Source organism: Cheilinus undulatus, linkage group 24, assembly GCF_018320785.1.
Source record: "Cheilinus undulatus linkage group 24, ASM1832078v1, whole genome shotgun sequence".
Classification (NCBI taxonomy): Eukaryota; Metazoa; Chordata; class Actinopteri; order Labriformes; family Labridae; genus Cheilinus; species Cheilinus undulatus.
This window is the reverse complement of record NC_054888.1, coordinates 16874465-16900565: the sequence shown is the minus strand read 5'-3', so window position 1 is coordinate 16900565 and position 26101 is coordinate 16874465. Positions and strand designations below refer to the sequence as shown.

The window sequence follows — 26101 nt, the reverse complement described above, 5'->3', positions numbered from 1 at the left end:
CCAAAGACTAAAAGACTCTGAATTTTGTAAGCATGCTCAGTTGCTTTGAGCTCCACACTGCCTTGACCAATGAACCCATCGCTCTGTGTGCAAGGCCAAGTCTGCAACTGATCTCGGCCTTGCAGTTAAGTAATTGATGAGTTATGCTGCCAATATTGACGACTTGCTCTACACTCTCACCAGGGGAAGAACATATTCCGAACAATATTTTCAATTTTGCATCTCACAATTACGACTTAAACTTGTGATTTTGGCTCTTTATTTCGTATTTAGACCTTTCAATTCAGAATTTGACCTGTTAGAATGTCTTTTTTTTATTTTAAGCCAAATTTTGACCTTTTAAATTCATAATTTTTAATTTCATCTCAGTTTTTGACCTTTTCAACCACTAACTTAGACTTTAACCTCAAAACCTTGACCTTTAAAACTCACAATTAAAAATGTAAAACTCATGATTTTGACTTTTTTCTCTTATTCTTACCTTTTTAACTCATGATTTCAAATTTTATCTCATTTTTTGATCTATAAACACATTATTTTGGCTTTTATCTCTCATTTTTGCATTTTAAACTCATGATTATGACATTTTATCTCATTTGTATACCTTTTGGAGTCATGGTTTAAAATTTTATCTTATATTTTTACATTTAAACTCATGATTTTGAATTTTGTCTCACATTTTTTCCTTTTATACTTAGAATTTCAGATTGTATCTCAAACTTGGACCTTTTAAACCCATGATTTCAAATTTCGGCTTATATTTTAACCTTTAAAATGCCTGATTTTGAATTTTATCCCATATTTTAACATGTAAAACTTGTGATTTCAAATTTCTATTTCATATATTTGCCTTTTAAAACTTGATTTTGACTTTTAATATTGTGTTTTGACCTGTTTAACCAATGAGTTTGACTTTCTATTCCAGATTTTAAGCCTTTAAATTTATAATTTTGACATTTTTAAATCTCAGAATCATATTTCATCAATAACTGGACGACCTAGCATGCAGAAACAAGGGGGCAGTTGGTAGGACTGAAAAGCAGGAGACTTCCAAACATGAGCCAAAAGTTCAAAGTCAATTGCAAGATAATATGCAATGGTTCCTACTTTAAGACTTGCTACTTTCTCACTATTGCAGCAGTTATTTTGTTTGCCTCTTATTTCCGTTTGTAGGGATTGCATCAGTCTACAAGAGTTGAACAAAGAGGGAAAAGTTTGAGTACATCAAATAACTTCCAAACACTCTGACTTCCGCCTTGTTCTTACTTTGTGCCATCACTGCAGTCCTGTTCTGCTCCTCTTTAGTGACTATGTGTACATAACTTAAGGCAGTAAGTGTGTCAGCCTCCTCCTGTGACTCCAACATCCCATCCTCTGACCTCAAAGTATCCCAAGAAAAATATTCCCCATGCCATAAGACTCCACCGAAGGCTCGTCTCAGAGCCTCACACGAGTGGATGACATGCTAATTATGACTTTAGAGGGGTGTGTGTTTGAATTGTGTCTGCGCATGCACGGGGATGAGGGAGAGCGGGATGAGTTATCTGTGCCAGACAGGAGGAGGGCGAGTAGTGGAGGAGGAGGGGGGGTGCTGAAGAAGGGAAAAAAAAAGGAGGAGGGGGGATATCACTAAGCTCCATTTGAAATTGGGATAATCCCTGTTGGAGTCCCCTCGCACTCTCTCTCCGGCATTCCTGGGAGGCTTCGGAGCTCAGGCACGGTTCTTCAATGGGGCTGAAAAAGAGACTGCTGCATCAAGGAGATAATTGTCAAAAGTGCTGGCGGTGTGAAGAGAGAACTCGCCTGTGCCCCGTGAAACCCCCCCCCCATACCCTGTCGCCCACTCCCGTGCCCACTTGCCTCCCCCAACCCCCAAATCCTGCCTGCCAAGGGACTAACCCAAAGAGACAGATTAAAACCCCAGACTTTTTGAAGTGGCTCTGTATCTGATGCCTCCCTTTAGCGGCCTTTTGGTCTTCCTTCTCTACATCCATTAGTGTAACACGATCAGAGAAACACAGAGCCACCCATTGCACAACAGTTTCTGCTCCGCGGGGAGGTGTTTTGCTGCACCATTACTCCTGCTTTGTGTTGGGAAAGAATGCAAGCACTATCTTTATGGTCGTACACACTGCTGCAATTGTAAGCCTCAAGGTCTCCCTTGCAGTTACACACCCCTGAGTGTAAATGAAACAAGAATTAACAGCACAGTTTACTGAGGAGTGTGTGTTTTAATTGGGTCTCCTGTTGAGCAACACGACGGCTACTGGCGCTGCCGAAGCACAACGCTCTTTTGTTATGGATCTTTGGGGAGAATCACATGAAGCCTTTCTGGGATAATTTGCAGGGCAATCAGGGTTTGAATCTCAGCATCTGCACTGAGTTGGACCACAAATGTGGCCACACAAGATGCATTGGTTTGAAGGGATACTGTCCACGAACCAGCAGGTCTGTCTGTCCAAGACAATCATTGTTTTTGAACTTCATATCAAGGAAGGGATGTGGAGTTACTCCAGCACCAATACAAACATCTGGAACAACAATCCTGCTATCTGAAACACCAGTTCCCAGTGCTCCATACCCTGTTGCGGGGAATGGGGTAGGGCTACCCCGTAACTGCTGGTATGCCAGTCAGAGTCCTGGAGGCATACAGGTCAGCCTGTTCCTATCTCCCACCCTTGCTGCAGCATCCCAGATGAACGAACTCGATGATGGCGGTGTAGAAGGGTACCGTCATCATCTTTGGCAGTTTGAATTTCTTCAGTCGTCTCAGGAAGTACATCTACAATCCAATAGTAGGGCAAGTGTAGGTGTCCACTGGTGTTTGAGCCAACATTATTGCCAAAAAGGCAATATAATGCAACCCAACAATCATGACTGCAACCCAGGAACCACCACTGGGTTCTGGGTATCACATACTGGGCCTTGAGGGGTACGCCAGTCGATGTCCAACAATCAGCTAGTGTTTGATTCTTAAAAAATGCAGAATCCGTTGATAAAGGAAGCGGTTTTGGGTACTGGAAGTGTCCTGCTGTCCATTAATCGGCCCAGGACAGTTGTCCACTGGTGTTTCAGCCAACATTATTATTAGTATGCAGGACCAGTCCATGTAATGAGCCAGAAAAGCAGAATGCTATGGCAATAATGCAACTCAGGAATCCATTGGCTATCATCTAATTACATTTTAGCTTTATATGTGGACATCTGCATGGATGAGAAGCCAGCAATCTGCTCTCAGAAATGTGGATTCTCAACTCCAACTCCATTATCTCTTCTTAAGTTGCCAGTTGGACTGGAAATAAGGACAAATCATGGCAAAGAAAAGCTTGGTCGGTAGTCTTTTCTGGCTAACTTCTGTCTACAACGGAAGCCAAGGAAAGTTTGCCAATACCCACAGAGGCTATGGTATGGTGACGTGGAGGTTTGCATTAGTCAAAGCTAGCAAAAGATGCCTTCCGTAAGAGGTGCAATGAGTACATTTCAGTTTTTTTGAGTTCTCTGCTTGTGGATTTCATTGTCATGATAAGAGCGCTTGTTTCTGTATGCTAGCAAGTTAACGTCTCTAAAGCTACAAGATAATTATCTGTTATCACTATAAAATTAGCTGTGATATCCTGAAATCAAGAAATCTCAAGAAAACAACTTAAATGAAGGCGTTATCACAAGGTAAGGGTTAGGGTTAGGTAAAAGAGCTGCAGTACAAGGAAAACACTCCAGGTTGGATAGATTCTTAGGGGATGTAAATATTACAAAATACAAAACATCTTCTTAAAAAGACATCAAGATAGTTAATAAAAGCCTCTAAAAATCAAAGTTTGGTTGAAAAACAGAGGTCATTAGGCCACTGATGGTTAAGGTTAGGTTAAGACAGGGGTGTCAAATCCAGCCCGTGGTACAGTCATACCAGTTAGATAATGTCATATTTTTGTAACAACTAGCCCACCAGTATGAGGTCTGCAGATTTCTTCCAGTGTAAAAATGTAAATTTAACCTTGTTGGTTTGAAATATCCTTAAGTCATCAAAATTTGAAAAAAATAAAGGGAAAATAATTAGTTGAAAAGCTAAGAATGTGGGAAATAAAACTAATTTGTGTTTTAATTTGATATTTTCAATTTTGCATCTCACAATTACAACTTAAAATTGTGATTTTGGCTTTTTATTTTGACCTTTCAATTCATAATTTTGACCTCTTAGAATGACATTTTTTAAGCCAAATTTTGACCTTTCAAATTCATAATTTTGAATTTTATCTCAATTTTGGATCTTTTCAACTCCTAACTTTGGGTTTAACATTTAAAACTTTGACCTTTAAACTCACAATTAAAAATTTCAGGTTATATTTTGACCTTTGCCTGATTTTGACTTTTATCCCATATTTTGACCTATAAAACTTGTGATTTCAAAATTCTATTTCGTATATTTGCCTTTTAAAACCTTTATTTTGACTTTTAATATTGTGTTTTGACCTGTTTTACCAATAAGTTTGACCTTCTTTTTTAGACTTTGAGCCTTTAAATTTATAATTTTGACATTTTTAAATCTCAGAATCATGTTTCATCACTGCTAAGTTTCTATTTTTTCTGTATTTCATTACTGGTGAAAATGAGGTGACAGTTTATGGTTAAATGTCTCTTGTTGGACCTGAATTCAGAATCCGGCCTCTGCTGTGACTGAGTTTGACACCCTGGGTTAAGAGGTTAGGGGCGGGGATTAAAGGGCCAGGGTATGGCACGTGTATTTCATTGCACTAGTATTAAGAATAGGTGTAACTCTCAGGATCTGGTTCATAAAGGTATAATACTGTTAGAGCAGCTCTACAAGGTCATGTTCTTTCTGGCCCGCTCTCTTTAAAACTCTTACAAGACAAACAGTGGGCTTTCCCGTTAGGTGTTTTACAGAGCACAGGTCATGGTTTATTCAGTCCCCTCTCCAACAAACCTGCACTGTCTGTGTGGAGTCAAACCTCTTATTCAAAGCCTCGTCGCTGCTGTAGGTTTCCTCTGGAATTCCTCACACCCCGACAAAAAAAAAAAAAACTGAGGCGTGGTGCAGGGCAGGGCCGCTCTCTGTCTCACACTCTCGTTTGATGCCACTCCGAGGTGCAATCTCAGTCCGTCAGGGGCAGGATGCTGGGTTTCCTGTTGGGGGGGGGGCGTGAACAGAAGCGCACATGCAAGCTTGTAAATGTAGGGAGGGGGCTGGGCTCTCCATTAAAAAGGCATGTAAAACAGTCGGGTAATATTTTAACCACTGGAAACGGCTGTCTAAACAACATGTGAAAATAAACGATCCGACTTTGAGCGAAACTGACTTTATTTTTCTTTGGGTTTTGTGGACGCTCTATGATATCTGAGCTTCAACAGATATGAGTCAGATTCACACACAGTAATTCCCCTCAGAGGTTTTTTCTTGATTACAGCGTTTGATTCCTCCATGGCTGAGCAGAGCGCTAAAGGGAGCTGTTTTTAACTTGGCTTAATTGTGTAACTCACTTATTTAAAAAATCTGATTTCTCCGGAGTATTTCATGTAGAAAATGAAGTTAAGATAAGAACGGAGCTGCTGTGAATTTTAAGTGGGAAACGGGTGGCACTGTATGGTTAAATAGGCCCTGGAGCCAAGATAGGAATCAGCTATTTCTGTCCATGAAAACAGATTTCTAGTGTGCTAGTCTGTGCGATCGTATGTGACACAGTTTGCAACACAAGAAGAGAAATGTGCTTTGATACGGTCTTCCTGAGATGACCAAATACCCTTCAGAACAAGTCATTGGGTACTGAGTCATTCAGCCTTGAAACATCCCTGCTAAAGTAAACTTGCCTGCTTGTTACTGTCTAAACTTTGGGGTTTGTTGCTTTGAGAACAGCTCATTGAGGATGCAACTGACAAAGGAAACAGTCCTTTCCCAAGTGGACATTCGGGCAACCAGAGTTTTCTCGAATTCCCAGATTGCTTGTAAAGTAGGCTCCTAACACCTTTAGGTGCTGTATATTTGCATATACGCTTGACTATTTAACATGCAAGATTCATACATTATTCCACTATTCAGTTGTTGGACCAATAAGCACAAGACCTACTTGAGTGCCCCCTTTTTATGACTGTAACCACGGTCTCATGCCGAGCTTGATCAAGTGTTTGAATACCCCAGTCCTTACCCTAACCCCCTACCATTCTATATGTGCCACAATAATAATAATCTCTTTAACCATAGCTGTATAACTGTATATCTTGTACAGTTTATTTGCCATAACCACAAGCTTCTGCAAACATTTACTATACTGTGGTTTCCTTTTGAAGGAGTTCCTGACTGTGGGATATTAAATGTATGGGTTTTGACTTGGGTTCTTAGCAATAGTATTCAATAGTAGTTCAACCCAATCTTTCAAATATGATTCAAAAATGTGACCACACTGATTGGTAGTAGCATACTTTGCTAGGTCGTTAAAGATGTTTCCCCTACAATAGATGTAGGCTAGATAGAGTGAATGTTACGTTGACTTTAGCAAGATTTATGTGCTATTCTAGTATTCAGTGGTTGGATCTTAAGTGTATTTGTGCATTCCCCTTTTTATTGACTGTACCCATGGCTCTATGCCAAGCATGACCAAGTGTTTAAATAGCCTTACCCTAACCCCCACTATTCTTTATGTGTCTGGATATTTCTATTTATCGTTCCTCCTGCAGTTAAACCAAATGTACAGTCAGTTTGCCATGATCACAAGGTATTCCAATCATTTATGGGGCTGTGGTTTAAGAAGAGTTTGCAAATAGTTGACTTAATGATATAGAAATATGATGGTTTTGTTAGGTGTGACAGTCAGTCTTGGTTTTACCTGAATATAAACCAGAAATAGCTTAACTGTATGTGGTCAGATATTGTCGTATTTTTAGGAATAATGGTTTTAACAACTTTTTAGGCTTTGATGTGGCCATTTAATCATTTTTAAAGCAAAATATATACTCATTTTTAAATAATTTTTGACAATATGACCAAAAACATCACAGTTATGAACACTTTAAAGAAGTAGAAAACAGTGGAATTTCATAGACTGACTATTTGTATGACCATTGACTTTCCTACAGTATTCCAATATGCAGTAGTTGGACGATAAGCATTTAATCTACCTGGACATGCCCCTTTTTATTGACTGTATCCAGGGCACCAAACTTGACAAAGTGTTTAAATAGCCTAACCCTTACCTCCTACCATTCTTTATGTGTACGGGTGTCCAAAATTCTTGTTTCTTCTGTAGTTGAACCAGTTCTATTGTTAGTTTACCATAATCACAAGGTATTCCAAACATTTACAGTGCTATGGTTTATTACAGATGATTTCCTGAAGAGCTGACTTAATGATATAAGTAAGACATCAGTTTGGTCTTGGGTTTTTAGCACCAGTGAGTCTCAAATTTACTGGTTTATAAGCTAAGATAGTCAAACTGTATTGGCAAATTTGGCTGAATGTACATTTTAAGGAGAATGGTTTTGACAACTTTTCAGTTTTTGGCTTGACCATTCAAATCTAAATATAAAATATTCGTTCAAAAATTGTCTGATAATGTGACCTAATACACAATTATTTAGAACATAGTTATGAAGTCGCATATTTCATAATAGACTGGATGTAGGCTACAACGTAACTCATCTCCGTGAGACCAATATTTATCTGTGTTATGAACTGTAACCTTGATCTTAAGCCATAAATGACTAAGTGTTTAAATACCCCATGCCTTGCCTTAATCCCACACCAATTATTTATGAGTCAGTATGGTAAGAATAGTCATAGTTTCTTGTTGAACCATGGTGAGAGAAATTTTGGGGTATTTTTGGCATGATCTCCAGTTTAACAAACACTTTCCAGGTTGTGGTTTCCTTTTTTTAGGAGTTTCTAAATAGCTGACTCATGAATATAGTCGGCTTTGGGGTTTTTTGTCATCATAGAGTTTGTCAGTCGTGTAAGATTAAATAAACAAAGTTGTACTTCATTAGTGAATTTGGTTGGATATTCTTTGGTTTTGATCTAAAATCAGGTTTAGCAACTTTCTTGGCTTGTTTATCTTGTTCTGCAACCATAATATTCAAATATAGTGCCAAATAAGCTAGCATTGTTTGGACTAACTTGCTCTGCCAGGTCACTTCTGACTGCCATCCCTATATCATTTTTGCAAAAGGTTAAGCTTTAACGTCCACCTGGGGCAGCTTTCCTTTGTTTTTTGTTTTTAAAATGCTTTCATTGACTTGTAAAGAGCTCTACTGAAGGGTAAAGCCTGTTTTTGTTCCAAAGTATTGAAATACTGTCCAATAATATGACCAATAATGCAACAGAAATGAAGTTGCCTTTGCACATGAAATAGCAAAATACTGACTCCTGATCACTCTTCCACTGGTGTACTGTCGGGGTCAGGGCCTCCACTGTAAGCCTAACCAAGGTTTAATTAGTCAGAGGTAATTAAACCAAAGTATTGGTTTATTTGACATTGATTTATGGATGTTTAGAGTTGCATAAAAAGTACCTTCAGGACTGAGTCTTTTGTTAAGCAGATAAAGAAAAGCTTTGAGGGGCTCCCTGCTTTTTAAAACCAGGCAGAAAAGCTTCAATCCTCATGGAGCTCCAGCGCTCAGGGACCTTCACTGGAGTGTTTCTGACAGCTGTTTGGAGCGTGTGTGACAGCGTGGAGGTTTCGGTGGGACTCAGGTGCTGTCTCCACAGATTGGCCCTTATCAGTGGCGGACAGGGGAGAGGGCTGAGACGGGGTCCCCCCAGCGCTCGCCACATTCACCCGGTGATGAGCGCTGACAGCCAGGCTCAAATCGCATCTCCACACCGTCCCTTTCACCCTCTCTCAACAGTGTATTCGTGTGTATGTGTGATTGAATGACTTGGAGTGCGTGGGTGTGTAATGGGGGGAGCTCCCTTGGCAATGATAAATGGGCCACTCGTATGATTTAGCATATTCCTGGGGTGTGTGTATTATTTGCTATAGTGCCCGCGGCTGTCTAAGAGCCGAGTGCTACACTCTGATGTAGTGGCTCTCCATGATAATTGAATTGATGGAGCCCTGGGGGACACGGGACGCAGATTTTTGGTGCATAAAACAGTGTTTAAACTCCACCTTATTTCTGTAACAAATCATCTGGGAAACATATGTTCTGCTGTTTTTATTCCTGTGAAGAAACACTGACAATACCCATTCTTTTTCATAGCTTTGAGAGTGTAGCAAACAATTAGTAGCAAACACCATATTAATGACACTGCAGGGCAGGGCAGATTAATACTATTTTAATCCTAAAATAGCTTTGTCTTTATCATTGTAAAGCAAAGTAAACTAGATCAAAATTGCAATTTCAGCTGAAATTGTGTGGGGATGCTGAGAGCTGAATTGTGGAAGAACTGCTGAAAATAGCCAAAAGCAAAAAAAAAAAACAGCTGGAAAAAGCAAAAAATAGCATTAAATAGCATAAAATGGCATAGAAGTAGCTGAAAATGGCTCAAAAAAGGAAAAAAATAGCTGAAAGTAGCCATAAATAGCTGAAAATAGCCTAAAAATAGCCAATTTTGGCCTAAAAGTAGCTGAAAATTGCATTCAATGGCTAAAAAAAGCATAGAAATAGCTTAAAATAGCATGAAAATAGCTATATTTTAAAAATGATAACAGAAATGAGAAAAGTCATAGAAGTCAAATGACGAGGAAACAGAATTTTTTAAAGTTCAAACAGTGTCGATACGACAAAGTATGAAGGAGATAGCCACAAGAAGAATAATAAACAAAATGGCTGATGCAAATATCAATAGTGTGGATGCTCAGCATCCCCACTAATTATATGTATCGTTATAACCATCCTAGAAATGCTTTCATTTACAGTTTTAATGCCCCCTCACGCTTTTTCATATCTGTTTTATTTTTATCAATTTGAGCCCACAATGCAGAATAATGTTGTGTCTTAGCTGTAATGCAGCAACTCGCCACTAGATGGGAATCTATCTTTAGTTAATAGCTACTGCTATAATGCTCTACTACCTGCATGTAAACCAGCACTGTATCATCCGGTATGGTGGAGGAATTTAACCATAGCCAATTTGATCAAATGTGTGTCAGTTCTAGTACGGCTAATGTTAGCCACACTAGGCAAGTCATTATTATTTGACTGAAGACAAGCAGTTTGATAGATACACCCAAATATGAGTGTTACTGGGTGTTTTTCTTAACCTCAGAGTAGCTGAAAAGTCTGAATTTAAACTTTACTGATGGTAAAATTGGTCACAACGAACATCCCAAGTGTACATTATATTCAGCTATTCAGGTACACAATATTAATTTTGTTGCAAAAATGGAGATAAAGTTGTATATCAGCTTTGCTACCTACTGTTACACCACCACAAGTTACCAGCACAGTATCATGCAGTTATGTGGAGCGTTTTGACAGTATTTTAAAGTAGCTATTGATAATGAGGTTGTATGTAGGCTCTAAAACCTACCACCACACTGGTACAAAGTACTACCCCAGTAGAAAATGGTAAAGTCAAACGATTTAACCATATTCTGATGTGGCAAATAGTGGTAAAATTGGATGCAGGCTCTTCTACCTTGATGCAAACCGCACCGTATCCTTTGGTACTGTGGAGCAATTTTGATGTAGCAAAAGTAGATATAGACCAGGGGTGTCAAACTCAATCACAGCAGGGGCTGGATTCTGAATTTAGGTCTAACCTGAGAGCCTAACAAACTCAACATTTAACCATAAACTGTCATCTGCAGCAGTAAGAAAAATGGAGAAAACTAACTGAGCACTGATGATTAAAAGTTTTCAGGTTTTAAAGAGTTAAAATTACAAGTTTAATGACTCGAATTTTGTGATGAAAGTCAAACGTATTACTTCAAAAGTTTTCTTAAAAGACTTTTAAGAATGGAAATATTACATACCATTAAAAATCATGAGTTCAAAAGGTCAAAATTTTGAATTGTGAGTCTGAGAGGTTAAAATGTGGAATTAAAATTCAAAGTTAGGAGTTAAAAAGGTCAAAAGGTGAGATCAAATTTGAAACAGTGAGTTGAAAATGTCCAAATATGACTGTTTATTTAAAAGGTTTGATGTAAAAAGTCAAAATTGTGAATTTAAAAGGTCAAATTATGAAATAAAAAGTCAAACAGATTTGATCTTGAAATGAAAACAAATTGATTTCTTTTCCACATTCCTGACTTTATAACTAAGTATTCTTACTCTTCTCTTTTTTACCTTTCAAAGGTCAAGTTTAAATTTTTATACTGTAGTAAATCTGTAGACCTCATACCAGCGGGCCAATTACAATAGAAATAATAATATGATCTTTCGGGCCGGATACAACTGCAACATGGGCCAGATTTGGCCCCCGAGCCTTGAGTTTGACACCCCTGTTATAGACGTATGTAGACCAGGGATGTCCAAACTATGGCCCAGGGTCCAAATATGGCTAACGGTCCATTTTTGATTGAAATGTGGCCCATGTTAGAACATGGAGCTTGTGCTTGACTGCACTAGGTGGTGCTACCATGCTAACTCTGTGTTTTTTTTTGTAGTAACTAACTTTAGTCTGATAAAGAGCAACTCTGCTCAACACGTCACGTTGGTGCAATGAATAATCATACTTTTGTAGCCCTGCAGTGTGTGAGACGTCTTTCTTTTCTTTTTTTTTAGTAACTAACTTGAGACAACACTGTGGTTGGTGAAAATATTGACTGCCAAAATCATAATGATGTCTTTATTCATCACACCCCGACTGAACATGGCCGCAAACAGCGGTACTAATGACGATTTGCATAACATACCATGCTAATCATCGCAAGCCCCAAGACTCTAAGACAAGTAGGCTTGTCCTGAACATGCACAGTGGTCTTTGATTACAAATAGCCTAATTGTGTCATTGTTTTATAGTCAGTTGTACCACTGTCTGTCAATCTTTTTAGGAAGAATACTAACAGTGTCTTGTCTGAAATACAGCCTGTGGCAAAGATTACAAACATTAAAATAACTATTAAAATAATCAGTTTTCATGCTGATGGTCTTATTTCCCTTCATAGCTCGTAAAGAAGCACCAGAATAAATTGTTTGTTTTATAACCAGCCAAAAGCTCCTGACTGTAGCTTTAATATAACAAAGGCTTACTTTTAAAGCCCTCTATGAAAAACTCTCCAAAATAAAAGCACACTTTCTTTTAGCTGACCTTGTCTTTCTCTCACATTCTGTGTGCCATGCGGCCAAATCCTCCTCGTGTTTCACTTTCATTTGAATTCAGGCCTGCTGACGAGCACACACAAACAAGCCAAGTGGCATGTTTTATTTATGAATGAAGAACCTGCGCGGGGTGTATTGTGTCCCTCATGTTTGCTTTAGCAGCGAGCCAGAGATCCGCTCCCGGCTCCCTTTGATTAGGCAAAGAGCTGCGACTGAAAGACGCGGGGGTGTGTGGGGGGGTGGTGGTTGTGTGTAATGAAGAGATTATTGAGCCCCCTGAACTGTACCCCAAACCCTGCACAAACACACCAAAACATACAGTTGTACAGTTGCAGATGGACAGAGAATCAGAGCCCACGTGGACGTGCACTTAGCCTGATAGCATTGCTTTTATTTTATTGGAGGCAACATTGCAGGCACAGCAAGGAGAGGGAGAGCTCTCTAATTAATTTAGAGTCCTCAGTGGATGTTGCAGGGTACCAAGGGGGTTCGCATAGTCTACTAATTCAGCTCGGATGAATACCATTACCATCTAATGTGGTCCAATTACTGGAGCAGGCTGCATTCTGGGCTTCTAATATGATTGTAGACATATGCTTGATATGGATTAGGGCTGGGCAATGAATCGAGTTTGGAAGAAATATTGATATATATTCAAACCACATGGGGCTAAAAAGTGAAGTTTATATTGATGTGTTGATGTAGAATCAGACAACTATTTTTGCCAGACCTAATGCTGGGTAAAAAGACTATACCTGGTGATTTATGCGTCAATGAGATGCCGGACAGTGAAGGTACAGTGTTGGGTCTTGCCTCAGCTCCCACTAACTCTGTAATGATGCATTGCAACCCAAGTTTCTGATGTTTTCCAGCCAAACTGATTTATCCTATGAAAATATGCAGAGTTTGACCTCAGATGGGACAAAACACTGGCTCTACAATCCACTTTTAGGTCCCACAAGTTGAGAACCACTGGTGTAGATCCTTGCTTGTGTTGTACTTTGTTTTCAATTCATTTGGACAAATGCATCTGTTAAAAGAAATTGCAGCTGAATAAATTGCTCAAATACACTGGAAACATTTGGAAAAATAGGATGAACTGGCAATGAATAAGGTTTCCCCAACTCCTTGCAAGTTCCAACCACTTTTCCAAATACTGCCAACATTTTTGTGCAGTTTAGACCGCAAGTTTCTGTACTTTTTGATCCCGCTAAACATGAAAATAACGTAGATTCCATCATTCTGAAACACATGATGTCAAAGACAATAGAATCCATCAACAACCTCAATACATGGAAATGTTGCCAATGTTTTTGTACAATGTTGATAGTGTGTTGCAGTTTGTCTGCAATTAAAAAAAAATATTAAGGAGCTTTTATGTTGGTAGTAAAATCAAATATTATTTAGACCTGTTTGGAAACACAGCAACAAAAGTCAAGATTCTGGACACCCAGTTTTGGACAACTTTTGGTTTGATTATCAAAAATTACAGACAAACCAAATGTCCACATTGCACAAAATCAGTGGCAGCATTTGGAAAGTGGGTCTTTGTCAAAACATTAAAATCTCCATTATTTCAATTACAAAAAAGAAATGGTACCTTATGACCTGAAGCAGTGCCTGAATTGGACAAATATGTTGGCAACATTTGGAAAAAATAAGATGGAAGCAGTCCCAGTCACTTTTTTAAATGTTGCCAATTTATATGTGCAATTTAGACAGTGAACTCTTACACAGTTTTGGTAAAAATATGACTGAAGATCATTACATTTTTGCATTTTTTAATAAAAATGATAAAGATTTTATCAAGGAACCTTTACTCCTTGCAGGCCTACCATTTTCTTTCAAATGTTGCCAATGCATTTGTGCAATTTAGATTGTGCTCTCTCTTTTGGTTAAAATATGAGTTTCTGTTCTTTTAATATTATCACTCATTAAAATAGGGGGGGATTTCATCATTTTGACCGAGTGAAACAATCAGTCCTTGCCAGATCCTCCAACTTTTCTAATTGTTGCCAATTTATTTGTGCAATTTAGACAGTGATCTCTTACACAGATTTTTTTTTTTTCTAAGTTTCTGTGCTTTGGATACTCAAGATTATTAAAACAATTGAGATTGAATCAGTCTGACAAAAGAGAACCAACAGTCATTGCCAGTTTCATCAAATTTCCCATATGTTGCCAATGTATTTGTGCAATTTAGAAAGTGATCTCTCGCTGCAGTTATATATAAGTAAAGATAACTCAGCTTTTGTTCCTTTGATACTAGAAATTATTAAAATAATGGTGATTTCATTATTTTGACAACAGAAAACCATTAGTCTTTGTAAGTTCCACCCACTTTTTTAAATCTTGCCAATGTATTTGTGCAATTTAGGCTGTGCCCTCTGTCTTTTGTTAAAATCAGTGAAGTTTTTTTTAAGTTGCTGTACTTTGCATACTTAAGATTATTAAACAATTGAGATTAAATCAATTTGACAAAGGAGAACCATCAGTCATTGCCAGTTTCATCAAATTTTCAATATGTTGCCAGTGTATTTGTGCAATTGAGACAGTTCTTTTTGCCTTTTGGTTAACATGAGTAAAGATATTTTAGTTTCTGTACTTTTGATATTAGAGATTATCAAAATAATGGAGATTTAATCATTTTGACAAAAGTAAAGCATTAGTCATTGCCAGTTCAACCTTCTTTTGACATTGTTGCCAATGTTTTTGTGCAATTTGGACAGTGCTATAAGTTTTTCTGCCATTTTCAATAGTTAAAGACAACATGTTGCCCAAAATAAAGTGCCAAGGACTTCTATTTTTATTATAATTTTTACCATAACTATACAAAGTTTTTATTTCTGGTATTATGACTACCATTTGTTAATTCTTTACAGTAAAATCATCAATATTTATATTGAATCACCAAAACTAAAAGATAAAAGTGTATGATTTTAGAGCCATATTGCTCAGTCCCAATATGGATATGAATTAGGTGCAGCTTTTATCCCATGTTTTTCATTTATTTTGCTACATCCAGTGTAATGAAATCAATAACATCCTCCGTTCCATTCAGTCTAAAGCTTTACATGTTGTAAAGGTGATAAATTTGGCCTTATCTGGATGGATATTTTTTTATCAAGCAGGAAATGAAAGCAGCCTCGCCTGTCACAGAGGTCAAATTTAATCCTGAAACGCCCAATCTAAGCTCGTTTCAGATATATGGCTCAGTATAAACCCCATTTTATAGATTACTCGTCCTATTCCATTTCCACCAAACCTCTGTGTTGTCAGTGCTGGCTTTGTTGAACAGTGCACGCTGAACTCCAGGAAAATGTTGCCCCCTGCAGGAGAAAAGGAGGAAGTGCATGCCATTCCATGCCAGGACCAGTCAAGTGAGGGGATTATGTCCTCAATCGTCGGATTAACCAAAGTAAATGTTCTCACAGAAACTTGCCAGGCGTGTTTTCATCATCTCCGTGTTGACTTTGAGAGATCTTCCCAGGGCTTTGCATGAAACCGTGCTGCCTTTTTTTTGAGACGAAGTATGCTTTCAATTAGAAGCTCTGAAAAAGTGTAATGTATTGCGGGGGATTTCTGGCAGCATAAAGATATGGTGATGTTTGATTTAATGGCTTTAGGGCCTTGTTAAAAAGCTGAAATTATATATTGAACAAAAGCAATAGAGGGCTCTTTTTTACTACAATGCAGACCATAAATCCTGGGTTGTTATAGAGGCGGTTGGTGAGGCTCAGTCAGCAGACACGGAGTGGTCGGTGGTTTATGCCTGGGGTGTTCATGAGGCCGGGTGGGCAACAAAATCAAGACGACTTTTTAGTGCAAATCAGGGCCAAGTTGCAAAACAATACTGTACACATTAATACACATGGAGCTGCAGAGAAAAGGCCTTTGTGCTTCTTTGATATTAAGCTAAACTGCACTTGGACTAAGCCGTTTTTGTGCCATGTTTACATCATTAAAGCATGTTTCAATGAAAGTTAATATAAATAATAAGCTGCAGGTATGACCTCCTTTTCATGTTTACATCTTTTTGCCAGTTTTTCTCCAAAGACAAGCCAGAAAACCGTTGGGTTTGCTCCAGATATATAGGTCCAGCTCTTGGCAGGGGGATGTTCTACTTTATGCCTCTGTAAGGCCTGGATTTACAGCCGCCATTACTCCCAGAGAGCCTCCCCGTTGAGTAAAGAGAGGCTCTGCATAGTAGCTGTTGGATTTATGGCCACAGCGAGGACCAGGACTGGTTTTAATGGTGACTTGGGTTTAATGTTCTTGTTTTCTTTTGACCAAAACACCCAGTTAAAGTCTGGTGGTGTTGCACCATTTGTGCTGTTGCATTATAAACTATATACTAGATTAGAATGCCAATTCGCGAAAATTTGAAGGTACTTTCTTGTAAGGCTGGGTGATATGGACCAAAATTCAAGCCTTTTTTCTTTTTGTCTGAATGGTGATACGCAATGTATTTCTATTTTTTATCCAATGTTGGGCAATCAAAATGTGCAAAAACACTGGCAACATTTCTATATAATGAGGTTTTCAGTATTTTCTTTATTCTTAAATACCATGTGTTTCAAAAATGATTAAATCTCTATCATTTTCATATCAAAAATTACAGTTTCTCAGACATATTTTGACAAAAATAAAGAGTTAGCACTGTCAATAATGGCAAAAAAATTTGGCAACATTTAGTAAAGTGTGCTGAAACTGGCAAGAAACCAGGAAAACTTTGATCTTCAACATAATTGCCGATTTATTTGTGCAGTTAAGTGAAAATTTCAATCCTCAAGTCCCACCCACTTTTTCAAATATATCCAGTATATTTGCACAATTTATGTAACCCTTGCTTCTCACCAGTATCATTCCTTTCATTAAAAGTTGCGAAGTTAGTTGTGCACAGTTGTGCACTTTCAACTGTTGCCAATTAATTTGTGCAATTCGGAAACCCTCTCACAAGTTCCACCTACTTTTCCAAATATCGCCAATTTTGCCATTTCCACCCACTGTCCACATGTTGTCAATATATTTTAGTAAGTCATGTCACCCTCACACCTTGTCAGTCCTATTCCCACTGTTTAAAGTTGTCAAGTTAGTTGTGCACTTAGGGAAAGCATCAATCCTCGCCAGTTCCACTCAGTTTTCCAAATGTTGCAGATAAATTTGCGCAATGAGGAAATCCATAATTCCCAAGTGTTTCACCTAATTTTCAAAATATTGCCAATGTTTGCTTGATGTTTTTGCCTAACTTTGCTGGTTCCATCCATCTCTTCAAATGTTGCCAATGTTTTAGTGCAATTTGGGAAACCTGCCAGTTGCACTCCCTTTTTCAGAGGTTGCCAATGTATTTGTACAACTTAGTAGACACTTTCTCCTTGCTAGTTCAAACAATCCTTTAACGTTTTCAAAGCATTTGTGCAATGTGGGACTCCTAAAAAGTTTCAAAATATCGCCAAATGTTGCCAGATTCACCCACTTTCCAAAAGTTGCTGATGTGTTTTTACAACATAGGACACCTTCTCACTTTGCAAATTCTATTTGTATTTTCATGCACTTTGGGAAACCCAACAATTGCCATTCCCACTTACTTTTCCAAATATGCAAATGTATTTGTGCACTTTGGGAAACTCTCACTCCTTGCTAGTTTAACAGAGTTTTTAAAATCTTGTCAATTTACGTTTGCAGTTCCGTAAACCTCAATGCCCTGCTAATTAAACCATTTTTCCAAATGTTGTCGATGTGTTTGTGCAATTTAGGAAACCCTCACTAGTTCCACTTACATTTTTCAAGGTTTCAATGCATTTATGCAATGTAGGAATATTTTACTCCTTGCATATTCCACTCACATTTCCTAATGTTGCCAATTCAGTTGTGCAATTGCACAAACCTTGGCTCCTCACAGGTTACACTTTATTTCATAAATGTTGCCAACGTATATGTGCAATCTGTCATTCCTTACCAGTTGAAGCTACAAATGTTTCCAACTTACTCTCAGATTATTATGCAATTGCAGGTGTCTAGGGCTTTTATTTTTGTTGCTGTGATACTTTGATTTTCATAAATGATATATATTTATATGCCCTTAAATCCAATAAAGTAAACGTTGATTCTCTTTGAATCATTGCTGCACACATTGTTGATTCACTGGCATGGTTAAAGCACTTTTTCTGATATCTTTCACCTCTTTTGCGCCACTAGATGTCAGCATAATGCTTGTCAGCAGCCTGAATCCAAGCATCTTTGCAGCCTTCCACTAAACAATGACGAACCCTGATCAGTGCCCAACACAAAGAGAAACTTAAACCTGCATTACAGCCAATTTCTCCTGTCCAAAAAAGCAATCTGAGTGCATACATCATCTGCAGGAGTCACTGATCTCACACATCAAGACACCTGATGATATATAATCTACATCCAGGCACTGACAGGATAATCCTCTCCTGAATTTACAGCCACAGAGTGACTGGTCTGCAGCCAGCGCTTCAGTCATAATGGCTTAACACTTCACTGAAGCCAAACAAATAAGATGGAGTGCACTCCAAATTCAAACGTCTTACTCAGCAATAACAACACCTTGGCTTGCAAAAGAAGCAACTCTTCTCCGCCATGTGCCACTGCTTATTTCTCAACTTTGTGTTTTCAGCTGACACTCCTGACAAGCGAACTCAAAGCAGCAGCTAAGAAAATGTTGCTTTTGTTGTGAATTGACAGCTGCACAACAAACCAGGCGTCTCCTGTTTAAAGTGCAAGACTTGGAGATAATGAGATGTTTGCTTTGCTGGTGGCAGTCACTCAAATCGCTTCCTCATGATGCCAAGCTTTTCCTCGCTCAAAAAGGAGAGCGTTCCAGTTAGAGAGGAAGGTCGTGGCACTTTCAAGTGGATTTTTAGGGCGAGGATGGTTCCTTCTTTCTGGAGCAGATGGCTGAAGATGCAAGACAGAAAAGAATCTCATTAGAGAGAAAAAAAGATTTAAAATTTGGAATTGTCTCTGGCCAAAAAGTAGAGATAAAATGGTTTTGAGATCTTTGGAGGCTTTGCGGAATTTGAAAGTCTCCAGTGAATCCAAAAAGTCTCCAAAAAGCAGCAACTTTTGGCAATAAACCACAAAGAAGTTGAAACAATTGTGGAAAGGCCAAGGTTGACTTTCATGTTGGTTTTTCTAAAGTTTTGCCACTTAAATGCAATAGTAGACTCATCTTTGTCTAAATATAGAGATTTTAGGTTTTATATAAATACAATTGTTCCAGCAGGAATGATTTTGGCTGCTTAATTGGGACTTTAGTTTTTGAGAAGAGATTGCTACAGTCTTGAAAAATAGTGAAAAATATTTTGGTGTCTCACTCTTAAAGGCACTTTCCTTCTGGATTTCAGCCTTTTTTTCCTTTCCCCAGCAAATCCTTGTGTAACTCTTTGTCTTTTATTCATTGAGGTGCCACCTTTGTACAGTTGTCTTATAATGTTTTTGTTTTTTGGTCAACTTCAAGGGTAGAACAAACTCTTCCTTTCTTTTGAACAAGGTTGCAGATCCCTATGTACTGTCAGTGATAAGTCTGGAGCCTGTTTGGACACTGGAGAGTACCCACAGGGAGCCCCTCAAACCAGCAGTCATCACCATTTGGTGATATCTGCCAAAACAAACAAAAAGCATTTCAAAATGTGTGTTTTCATTCATAACAAACATATACAATAGTTTTCATATAAGTTATTAAAAAATAATGTAAAGAACAATCAAACAGAAAAAAATAAAAGCTGGATGACATAATATGAGTGAATGCTGTTAGGTGGGGCCCTATTTGGGGGGTTTCATATTGTCATTGCAAAATTTGCACATTCTTAGACAATGGTGTGATTTCGGTCATCAATCCTTATCATATTAGTCTTTTGAAGTAATAAACACAAAGAACAATTAAAAATAGAAAAATCGAACCTTGACAATGTAATATAAGTGAGTGCTATCAGGTGGGGCCAATCAGGGGGTATCCTACTGTCATTGCAAAATTAACACATTCTTAGACACTGGTGTGATTTCCATCATCAATCATTGTCATGTTTGCCTTTTTTTTTTTAAGATTTATTTTTGGCATTTTTTTGCCTTTATTTGATAGGACAGTGGATAGAGTCGGAAACAGGGAAGAGAGCGGGGAGAGACATGCAGGAAATAGCGGCACGGGCCGGATTCGAGCCCGGGTCGCCTGCGTATATGGCGGGCGCCTTAACCACTCGACTACCGGTGCGCCGTCATGTTTGCCTTTTAAAGAAATTAACATGAAAAACAATTGAAACCAGAAAAATCAAAACTTGATGATGTAACATGAGTGAGTGCTGTCAGGTGGGTCTCTGTTAAGGGGGGTTTCCCACTGTCATTGCAAAATTTGCATGTTAGTAGACATTGCTGTGTTTTTGACTGACAATCATTTTCATATTGGTCTTTTAAAGAAATAAATGAAGAAAAGTTAAAAACAGAAATTAAAAGCTAGAGTAATTGCTGTCAGATGGGGCTCTATTAGGGGGGTTTCCCACTGTCATTGCAAAATTTGCATGTTAATAGACATTGCTGTGTTTTACACTGAAAATCATTTTTATATTGGGTCTTTTAAAGAAATAAATGTGAAGAACAATTAAAACAAAAAAATCAAAGCTAGAGTGATTGCTGTCAGATGGGGCTCTATTAGGGGGGTTTCCCTCTGTCATTGCAAAAACTTGGCACAGAGCCCTGAGTAGTTGCCTGTCGTGTCTTTTGACATGCAGCTCCTCTGAGTCAAGTAGGTATTTAGTTAAGTATTCCCAAGGAGAAATTTGCATGGAGAGAAAAAGCTGCAGCATTTGTGATAAATGGGAAACAAATTAGGTTTTTAAAACTGTGGCAAGAAATGGAAGTCCAAAGTTGACCTCCATGATGTCTACATTTTGCCCCTGTGTTGCCACTTATTATTAAACAGTTCTTTTGAATATATTGTTTTGAATGATATACACCCTTCAACAGGAATGTCTTGGGTCATTGAATTAGGACTTTTAGACTACTTTAGGTAGTGAAAAATGACCATTTATGGCAGAAAATGTCCTTTAAGAACACTACAATAGTTTAAACATCTGAGATTCTGATTCTTAAAGCAGCTTACCAACTGATATTACAGTGTTGTCTAACTTTTCCCACTCATGTCTTATGTAAATGGCACTGGCAGTCCTTGAGTCTGTTTGAGCCCCTGGCAAAATTCATAGTGAGCCCTTTCGACTAATGTTTTGTCATAAAATATCAAGAAAAATGAATAAATGTTCACTTTTTAACTTACTAAAGATTCACATTGGTATATGTTCAGAGCATGAGTGCTTTCAAAGTGAGTGCTATCAGCTGGGGCACCCTTTGGGAGGTCTCCTACTGTCATTTCAAAATTTGCACATTTTAAGATAATATTTTTAGATAAACTAAAGTGATGCAGTTTGCCTATCAGGCTTTTATTTTTGGTGTAAATGAAAGTTATTTTCAATGGCCGAGCAACATTAGATTTTCTGAAATGTTAAAACAACCTTGGTTGAGCTTTTTGTTCCTTCTGCATATCACACTGCTGGTATTTATCCTTAAAACCGTAAGATTTTCTTCTGCTACTTTCCATTGTGTCCAACTCTGAGCTTAAAAGAGTGGATGTTATGCTGAGAAATTCACCCTGAGCACTTTTCAGTTCAGCACACATGAAAAGTTGAGTAAACTGAGGACTTATTTCCCATAAGAACAGCTCTGTTGCAAAGTTTTTTACGCCCTAACTCTACAAATTCATGTTTATTTATTTTTTTTTTTTGAGTTTGCAAGTGTGGAAAATGTTGTTAAGATGTTATTTTTTCTCGAAGCTGCATTATTCATTTTTCAGCACAGCACTGAAAAAGACTTGAAGTAAGAGAAAGATTGAGGCAGGCAGGGCCAAACTTGGTGATGCAGTTTGGCATTTAGTTTGAACTTTGTGTCATGGCAACAGAGAGAGGAAAAAAATTAATTGCAAACTTTCCAAAGAAACCACAAACCGCGGTAATAATGCCAACCTTAAAGCATAAATGTCATCAGTCCGTTGTTCTTGTATTTCACTTTCACATCTAAAAACTAAACCTTAAGACCAAAAGTGGATTTCTTTAACCCGGATGACCTGATTATGACGTTAAACCATTCTACTTTCACTTACCAAGAGGGGTCAAAGTCAGGGTCAGCAGGTGAAACGGCGTCCCGGGATTCAGCGACTAAAGGAGCATAAATGTGGCCATATGACTTAGGGATGATGAGGGATGATCTTTTGAGCCTTTAAGATGCTGCTCCAGAAAGATGACCGCCTTTTATTCGTTGTCTCCACAGCGAGAAAAGCTGATCCACGAGCTAGAGGAAGAGCGACGTTTGCGACTGGAGAGCGAGAAGCGTCTCCGGGAGGTGACGGAGGAGTCCGAGCTGGGACGGGCGCAGATGGTCTCACTGCAGCAGCAATTCTCCAGGTAAGGGTCTGAAACCTCAGTGTATGTTTGATTTAACTATAGAGACACTTAGAATAACTAAATTCCTCAGCAGACTTTTGCTTTGTTGTTTTTTGGGTGGAAGTTCTGAAGAGATGCCTCAATTGTGCAAATATCCCAGAAAAAATTCTGTTTTTTTTTTAAACATTACATCCAGAAACTCAATGGATCAGTTGGTTGCTTTATTTCCCAAAATACTGTCTATCAATGATAGTAAAAGGCTATATTGTTTATCTAAAAGTTTATTTATTCATTGGTTTAAAAGGTAGAAGTACAGTGAGTTTAAAAGGACTGGAGCCAGCGTATAAAATGTGCTTAAATTGGAAATTAAATGCTTGCTTTTTAAAAATGGAGGAAATTCCCTTAGTGACCTTTTCACCTACATAGTAGTATGAATGTAACGTGAGACAATTTTCGTTTTACTTTTACACCATGTACTAACAGCATTAGACTGACTTTACACACTTATTTTCCGTACTGCATCCATTATATATGGAATTCTCTGCCCTGTAAATTTCCCCTTGTAAAAAATGTGACATCGAGTGCTTTTATTTTGACGGTGGAGAGACCAAAGTGTGCAATTAAATGCAGCATATAAGCAACATTCCCCAAATTTGGCACTAAAGGAGATTATATGTGACTTGTAAAGACCAGACAATCACGTTAAAACAGAAATTATGCAATCAAACAAAACCAGTGGACAACTTCTAACCAGTTAGAATGGACTAATCCTTTTAGGCTTTGGTTAAAGTCATTGTTATGGATAATATAAGCTAGAAGACATAAAAAAGTGACATCAAATCAGTCTCTTTACACTTCCAGCCATCTCTCTGATTGCCAACAAAACACGGTAAATAACAGAACTCTTTAAAAAGATCAAATTGAAATGTTGATCTTTTAGGCCAATCAGGGAGCAGACAAATCAAAACCAGCTGCTTTTTGTCTGAAAAGTTTCTTCTCTTTTCCAGTAAAAGTCATTGATTTTCAGCTGTAATTTTCCTGCAATCAGCTCTTTGTCTTTTATACCATAAAAATCAATGTAGGTTCTAGCCCTGGCCATTTTCTCTGAGTCATTATCTGATCAAACTCTTGGTCCTTTGACCTCATCATCAGCAAAATATGACTTGATGCATTACTTCTACTTTGAGAAAGAAGTAATAGAGTGTGAAGTGCTCAAACAGTCCTCTTGTCACAACTCTATTTCATGAACTTGCCCGCCGCCCCGCAACCACCAGAGTGTGACGGAGCGGGGCGTCAGAAATCAAAACTTTTAGCCAAGTTCATGCCTAATTAGGAGATAGGCATTCAGCACTTTAGGTGCCAAAAAAAAGGAGGAAGAAGAGTCCAGAGGATTTCACATTAACTGCTTATCTTCTTATTACGTTGGAGGAGAAAATCCTGTACATTTTAATGGTCCTGGTGCTATAGACGAGGGCTGAGTCACCGCCAGGGAAGGACTGAAATATTTAAGAGCCATTCTGAGGATTTATCTCTGGTTTGAAATGTTCCAACTATAAAGTGTTTCTTGCTTCTTTACATGCATTTTGTAAAAGCAGTTCTCTAAATTTTACTCACAATCCTGATATGAAACGGCCTTTTACACTGAAGTTTCTTCAGTTACGGTCATGGTTAGTGTTAGGGTTTTAGCAGCACAGCTGGGATCTTTATCAAGGTTAGAGTTTAGTTTAGGTTGGAGTTGTGTGAGTCGTGACAGTCACCTGATTCACTCTAAGCATCCTATTGGCTAGTCACAGTTATGCATCCATACTTAAACTACTATATTCTCGCTATGCCTCACTGCTCCCTCCGCAAGCCACTTTTTGCAACCCTCCTCCACCCCAGCTCCTCCTTTATCCTGCTTTTGACTTAATCAATGCCACTCTGTTGTCATTGATGGCTGCTCTGCTCTGGCTTTTTTGCTTCCCGTTCCCTGCCTCGGACTTTCCTTGTAGGCACAGGAAAGGCAGGAACATAGTTGCTAGGCCTGTGGGAGGGCAGGGGGGATCCCAGAATAGTTACATTGCCAAATACAAATTGAGGCAATTAGATTAGTACTGCTAACCGCTATTTTCTGACTGAATCAGTCTTCAGTTTGCTTGCAATTTAGCACAACAGTCCTGAGTAGGGGCTGTTTAGGGGGGTTAAGGTTAGGGCCTTTAGTAGTTCCCTAGTTTGCAATGGCACTAGTCACTCATACAGGATCTGGCCCCTACACAAATGGGTGGTTTCCAATTGAAATCTGGTCCCTGTTTAGTCTGAGGATTATAAATGGTCATGAATCCACTGTAAACCTGGCTAAGCCAACTTTATATATCCAGCATATCTCACTGCACCTGCTCCTGTTAGTTCTACAGCGTAAAACCGGTGCAAGTATCTTCTTTCTGACCTGGTGTGAAACTCCTTGTGCTCTCAATATTGCTACAGTTGATAATGTTTGTGGAGATATAGTGCACTCATTCTTGTAGCATGGCTTTTAAAGATGGGGGTGAATGTAGCAGTGAATTAGCAGATATGGAAGCAGCAATATGAGAGTCTGTGTCTTGCAGAAGAGAAAGGGAATGCACTGCAATTCTATTAAGTAGGATATATATAAAGCTTATCCCTGATTGGGTGCCGCGCAGGTCCCCAAGGAGACAGATGAATTTGTCGCCATGGCAGGGGTCGCCTAGATGGATGGTTCTCATTGGGTGCCAGGCTGCTGCAGGAGCTTCTGTACCAAGTATGCTGTAGCTGCGCAATATAGACAAAAGATCCCATTATGTCCTCAGAAAGTGCTTATCGAAAATAGGGGACGTTGGCCCAACCTCGCCACCTCACTCAGCTGTTGTCATTCGAGGAGTGCCGCTCATTGTCATCATGCTGGATTGCTGTAATTTCCACGCCTGTGTTGTCAATGTTTTTGTTGCTTCTGTGAGGGAGGAGGGGCGGGTGCTTTCCTTTCCACAACTTAACAAAGCTATCTCCCTCGACCTCCTCGCAAAACAAGCTAACAGGATTTCAGTCTCACTGTCAAAGTCTTTAATCTTTGTTTAAGCGTTGCTGAGCGCTTATCTGAATGTGAATGAGTGGAAGCATCCCAGTGTGGAGTGTTTACGCATACCTGGCCCTTCAGTGGATTAACACGCTTACACGGCAGCCAATACCTGCTGGCTCTGTGCCCCGGTGGCAGATGGGACATCAGTGAGGTCACTTTAATTAGCGACTTACAAGCCAGGAAAGGAAGAAGAAAAAACAGAAAGATGCCTCATTGAGCAGGCTTCCAACAAGCGTCTTTCCATGAACCTTTGCCCTGCAACATACATTGTATCTGTTTGTTCTGTAAAGAAACACAAATGGATGGAACAACAGGAATTATAAAACGTTAATTTGATTCCAGAAGAATAGAACTATATTAAAACATC

At 38.7% G+C, this 26101-nt stretch overlaps 1 protein-coding gene across 3 annotated transcripts in view; it reads left to right on the top strand.

Moving 5' to 3' along the window:
* Positions 1-26101, top strand: part of LOC121506286 (nck-associated protein 5-like) — a 265350-nt gene that overhangs the window by 149907 nt on the left and 89342 nt on the right. For all 3 annotated transcript variants that reach the window (XM_041782019.1, XM_041782017.1, XM_041782020.1), the window contains one exon: positions 22549-22682. In XM_041782019.1, the coding sequence (XP_041637953.1) occupies positions 22549-22682 (134 nt within the window). The remainder of the gene's footprint in view (positions 1-22548; positions 22683-26101) is intronic.